We start from the raw sequence: 6,000 nt of genomic DNA on the forward strand, positions 1-6,000 counted from the left end.
TGACTAGGCCCTTGCTTTGGGGTGTGGCCCTGTGCCACTGTGGCAGCTCCATCCCCAACACTATAATTACCTGTCAGCTCATGGGGTTCACATCAGCATTCCAGGGCCCTGTTGTGGTTGATTCACCCCAGGATCCGCTGCCTCCTAAGGTCAGTGCTGCTTGTTCAGCTCCATACCCCAGGTCAACCAGGGCTTGGAAGTGGCATTTACAGCCCCTGGGGGATGGCCAGGGGTTGAATGAGATTGGGGGGGGGGGGGCACGGAAGTTGCAGTTAGTGTGTTGGCGACACCTACTGGCCAGATAAAGGTTCTGGAAGGAGTCCTGGCACATGGCTCCCTGCTGATGGGAGAAGACTCAGTATAATCAATTTACTTATATAACCACTGGTCCAATAAAGGCACTAATTAAATAACAAACCAAATAATATAAATGACATAAAAACAAACAAACAGCATTCTGCAGATTACTAATAACAAACCAAAAAGAGAGCATGGCTAGTTGCAAACGAAGGCTCATGGTGCCAGGATCCCAGCACCAGTTGTGACTGAGTGGGAAGTACAAAAGAGCGGGAGGACTCATGAGACCCAACTCACAACCTGAGACTTTGTTAAAATAAAGATCAATGAGCTTTGGGTTCTCCCAGCTCTGCTCCGTAACCGGCTCCTTTGTGAAATGGCGGCTTTTAAGAACAGAGTTAAAACTACAGCATCTCCTTAGCAATTATCTTGCATGCAGACACCTGCACAGATTGTGCAAACATGGAAAAAAAAATAAGTGGATTGTAAATTCCAAACCTCTTCTCTGATAAATAAGTGAGAGATGAGGAAATCCAGGATGAAGAGCCTTCAGCGAGGAAGTTTAGCTCTGTGTGACCGGGTGATCTGCTGACCATTTCTTATCCAGTGGCTGGCCCTTGGTGTTTTCATAAAATCATAGGAGCTGTTGCCAGGTCTGGTGCTGCTGTGGCTCTCCATAGCCACACGATACTTCTATTGTCTGTCTCTTTTTGGCACCCAGTTAGTATCTTGTAATGTTAATGTACAGGGAAATAGCTGCTGTAAGTCCATGTTCCAGGTCTGCACAAGTTACAGTGAATTCCTTTTAACTTCCTTGCAACCCTGAAGTCCCGTCCCCCCGTGGTGATTTACCCAGTTGTGAGTCCCTGCATGGGGAGTAATAAAAAAAGAAATGTTTGGGAGGGGGGAACTACATCCCCCAGAAGCCTTAGTAATCAGCCCCTGGAAGTGCTGGGGGCAGGGAAGGAAAGGGACAGAAAGGTAACCCTGTATAAAGCAAAGGGTGATTGGCCCTCCAGAAGAGCAGGAAGAACTCTCCTTAGCATGGAGATGGTGGTGGTGGTGGTGGATGAAGAACCAGAGAGCTGCAACACTCAGCTAAGTGAATGGCTAGACTGCACTACTAGTTTTGAAATGGAAGAATATTTCTTCAGAAAGTCCCTGGGTGAAAAGCCAGAGAAGTCTGGTAAATAAGATAGGAGCTAGCAAGTAACACTGCTCTCTCTTGTAGCTTGCTGGTTTTGTTTTGGGGCCGGAGAGCACATAGCTGCAGTAAGGCACAAAGCATGGTTATTTCTCCTAAGAGCTAGGACCATGGCTCGGAAGTGCAGCTGAAGAAAGAGAGGGCTGAAACGGAGGGATGAAGTCTACTAGCAAGCTCTGCCTTGCAACTACAGGAAACTTGCTCCAATCCAGAAGCTGGGTGGTGGGACCTATACAGGCATAGAGTGTTCCTTAATTAACCAGTAAGAGATTTAAATCTCACAAAAATACAGCTCTGGCTGCAGAGAAGGTAAACTATTATTTGAAAGGCTGCTCCTGATGAATAATTGTGTAAAACGATTGTCCTGTTAAACAGAGGATCCACTTAGTGTGTGCCTCAGGTGAAGAAATACCTAGCACAAGCCCAGGGAGCTAGGTTAAGCTTAATTAACTGAAGTCTGGAAGCTTATGTGGAAAGGTTGCAGCTGCTTTGTTAAAAAAAACCACATCAAGAAATGGAGCCATGATTACTTGCTTAATGGGGAAAATATAGTACTGCCTGGAGAATAAGACTGAGATCTTTCAGTAGTGATCTGTGCCTGTGAACTTTAAGAATAAAAGTCATTAAATACCTCTTCGGCTTGGACTTTTTGAAACTCAGAATGGTTGCATGGTTTAATTACCTATTAATTGGTACCTGAGCAGAGGTGCAATGGATATATGGAGTTAAGGATTGAAAGAGCGAAAAGTCATCATTAAGAGGATTTCCCTCCCTGCCCAGGGGAGAGCTGTATCCGACAGCTGACTGTAAAGACAGGCACTAGAACATGGGAACTCTCTCTAGTGGGAAGGCCTGAGACCCCTGCAGCCACTGCTACTGAGGGATTAGGCACCATCGGGAAATGATTGAAGCTGCAAGAGTTCCAAGGAGAGAGCCCTGTGCACTGGAGAATAGGAAAGAAGACCACAGAGGGCTCTTCAGGCAGAACCAGGGCAGAGAGAAATAGTTTTCATCCATTTCTAGGGAATGAGGTAAAGTGGAGAGAAGTGTGACTGCTAGGTGGCTGTTCACCTTACCCAAGTGACCCAGTAGGTCAGGAAGCTGCCCTCAGCACTAACCACGAGGGGTAGCTGCCATCCTGCTCTGCAGCACCTTTCCTATGCATCTCTCAGGACACACCGGGGGGGGGGGGGGTGTCGGGGTCTGCTGCTCCTGCTCCTCTCCCCTACTATACCACTCTTCCTACAGCCTATCAACAGAGTCATTCCATTAGTTGACTGGCCTAGTTTATTTCAGTGCAGATAGGTCCTTTTGGACTGCTCTGCTCTGACAAAGACTACATGACTTCAGGTTACACAGTAAATGATCCAGCCAGTAGAGATTCATTTAATGTAGGTGTATGCGTACACAAAATCCCTTTCTCCTACAAGTTTTACCTGTCTTCTCAGCTCTTGCTATAAATGTTGCGTGCACTGCCATTGCCCACTAACAAGTACAACAGGGCCACCTTTTGCAAGATTTTACTAGTGTCTAAAATCAGCCATGGGGAAAACCACGGTTATTTTGAAATATATGCTCTCCATTGTCAGTGCGGTCAGAAAAGTCATCCAGCAGTATTTATCCTGGGCATAAAAAATAGAAGAGAAAATCCTTAGCCTTGTGGTGATGGAGAGATTAGAGAAAGAGAGGATACTCTGCACATATCCTGATCCGCAAGCAGCAAAAAACCCTTCCACAATTCTACTCTTACTGAAATAAAAGTGAAAGTGTCCATGTATTCTATGTTCCCTACAGCGTGTGGGAGAAGGGATAAAAATGCCTGGTGATAAACTTTATTCCCTGCAGGGTGTGAGGTAGGAGGGATAGAAATGCCTGGGGATGGTCTCTATTATTCCTTGTGAGTGATTATAGTGATACTGAAAAACTATTATGCATCTTCATACTTTTTATCTATGCAGCTCGCCACTATTTATATAACTTTATTTATAATCACATTATCCCTGATGGGCTGCTTCTACTTATTTAGTTTCTGAAATATTAGTTTGATTTGTTATTGAGGAAAGGGAGAAATAATACTTCACTCTTCCTTCAAAGGTGTAACTGAATTCCTTACATGACTTTCTTCCTTTGGAAAGATGGGGGAAAAAATGGAAGAGAATTTGGCCATTTTCACTTTTGATGATGCTTCAGATTTGGAAAGAAAAAAAAAGAGATTGCATTTGAATTTAGCCTGATTCTTCCTAGTCTGCAGGAAATGCTCATTGTCCTGTTTCCCTCTGTTCTAGCTTTAGTTACCATTGTTAATAAGATTTTAGTCACTTTTTGCTATTTATTTTATTTATTTTTATATACTGGTGTTCAATTTTACACATCACATCGGTTTACATTCCAACAAAAAATGCAGGAAATCAAGCATTTCCTTTGTCAATACATTGAACAATAATAAACATGGAAATTGTTAACAAGTGAAATAAAAACATGGGAAAGAGCACATTGAGCCAGTCTGTATTAAACCCAGATCCCCCTAGGCATTTTTTTTGGTGGGGTAGAGGGGTTTGGGGTTCAGAGAGTGGTCGAATATTCAACCCGGACCAGCTAATTCTGAGTACCTTACAGGCCTTGATTGCAATCTCTCTATATTTACCCAACTGGCATCGTCTGCACCCCAGTTCGGAAGCGAACATTCACGGATCTCACACTGCTGTCCAAAAACATCCAAAAGTTTTAAGCCATCTTTTGAGAACATCATGTCCACTAGCATTCACATAAATCCGGACCAGTGCTTGTACGCCCAAATTAAAAACAAACTGAAAAATCAGGAGTCCCGTCTGAACTGGGATCATCTGGGGGAGTGGGTGAAATCCTGCTGTGGCTATCAAAGCCGCCTCCAACTCCGCAACTATGACAAAGACCACTGAGCGTAATCAACAAGTCGTCCTCAAACGCTGTCTTGTACCCAAAGGGTGGCAGCTCTGGTGCACCACTTCTCGCTGACCCAAATAAAGGTCTTACATCCTCTAAACATTGCACTGTTTTCTCCGGGCTCCTGGAGCTGTCAGATGCGCACCCAGAAAGACCTCCCAAACGCTGAATCACACACTACGAATGCGGGGAGGGATGACAAGGACCATAGTGAAGGGTCAAGGCTGAGGCAGGAAACCCTCCCTGCCAGGGAAGAATCAGCGCTGGAGCCCCCTTCTCTCCCAGCGCCTCAAGGCAGAGGAAGGGCACCAGTCCCAGTTGCATGGGAGAAAGAGAAAAGCTCTGGGTGCGAGAACAAACAAACTGTGAAAAGAACTATAAAAGCCCTGTGGAGCAATTCTGCAAAGGCAGGAAACCATTCAGCCCAGGTCTCCGGAGGGGGAAGCCAAAGCTGGGTTTTCAGGCAGAGGGGGAGATTTGCTGTTCTGTAATGGTAAAGGGAGGCGGCCGCATTCACAGGTGTCTGCCTGCGTTTACAGGAGGCAGCCAGAAGGCACTTTTAAGGAATAGCTTCGTGCACTGGGCCTTTGTTCGTGTGTTTTGATGACAATTTCGATCAAGGGACTTAAAAAGTTATACCCACGCCAGGAAGGCACTGCGCCTCGTGGGCTGGGTGGGAGCCGGGAGCGCAGGCAGAAAAAGAAGGGGGGAGACTCCCCAAAAAGTAGAAGGCATTGTAAAAGGAGCAAAGCCTGGACCGGGCTGGAGCCGCCCCCCCCGGAGGCCCCCCCTGCTCTTACCTCGGGTGGTGTAGCTCAGCGTGGACGACGACTGCGAGGACCTGGGCTTCTGGCGCTTGACCGTCATCAGCACCTGCTCCTTCACCCTCTGGTCCCCCGAGGTCCGGCTCCGCAGGTGCTTGTCCGAGGGCACGGCCAGGGAAGAGTCGCTCTGCCCCTGGAAGACGTCGTAGGCCAGGGCCGTCTTGAGGGGGGCAGGGGAGGCCAGCATGGTGGCAGCGCGGCCAAGGGAAGCTGCACGGAGAAGGTGGCGGCGGCAGGGTCGCTGCGACCGACGGGATGTACCTGCGCCTCCCACTCCCGGCTCGGGCTCGCCCTCCCTGCGGCCGCCTCTGCCTATTGCAGAAGCGCCAGCAGGGAGGCGACAATAAAAACCGGCAGGGAGGGAGGGGGCGGGGCGGGAGGCCAAGGGCTTGCGAGAGCAGAGCCAGCCCCCAGCCTGAATCGCTCGCTCACTCTCCTCAAGAAGCACCCGCGCTGCGCTCCGGGAGGGGGCGCTGCTGGGCCCAGCGCGGAGTTAAGATCCTACCTTGCTTTAAGACAGGCCGATACAGTACAGTGCGCTCCTCCGAAGGAGCGCACTGTCAGCCTGCTCTTGGACGCGCGTTTTCCCTTACCGCTTATTCAGTAAGGGGAGGAAAACGCGCGTCCAACCCGCGGCACCTAATAGCGCCGTCAACATGTTGATTAGGTATGCGCGCGGGATACAGAAAGTAAAATGTGCAGCCAAGCCGCACATTTTACTTTCAGAAATTAGAAAAGCAGTAAAAACTGCCT

The 6,000-nt window shown here is 48.1% G+C and overlaps 1 protein-coding gene across 2 annotated transcripts in view; it reads right to left on the reverse strand.

The window, feature by feature from the left end:
• PKP1 (plakophilin 1) overlaps window positions 1-5,594 on the reverse strand; it is a 54,646-nt gene extending 49,052 nt beyond the window's left edge. Inside the window, exon 1 of one of the 2 annotated variants that reach the window (XM_029572266.1) lies at window positions 5,224-5,594. In XM_029572266.1, coding sequence (XP_029428126.1) covers window positions 5,224-5,434 — 211 coding nt within the window. In that variant the 5' untranslated portion in view covers window positions 5,435-5,594. The remainder of the gene's footprint in view (window positions 1-5,223) is intronic. The other variant, XM_029572267.1, reaches the window with a different exon arrangement.
• Window positions 5,595-6,000: the final 406 nt, after the last annotated feature.

This window comes from Rhinatrema bivittatum, chromosome 12 (assembly GCF_901001135.1).
Source record: "Rhinatrema bivittatum chromosome 12, aRhiBiv1.1, whole genome shotgun sequence".
NCBI lineage: Eukaryota > Metazoa > Chordata > Amphibia > Gymnophiona > Rhinatrematidae > Rhinatrema > Rhinatrema bivittatum.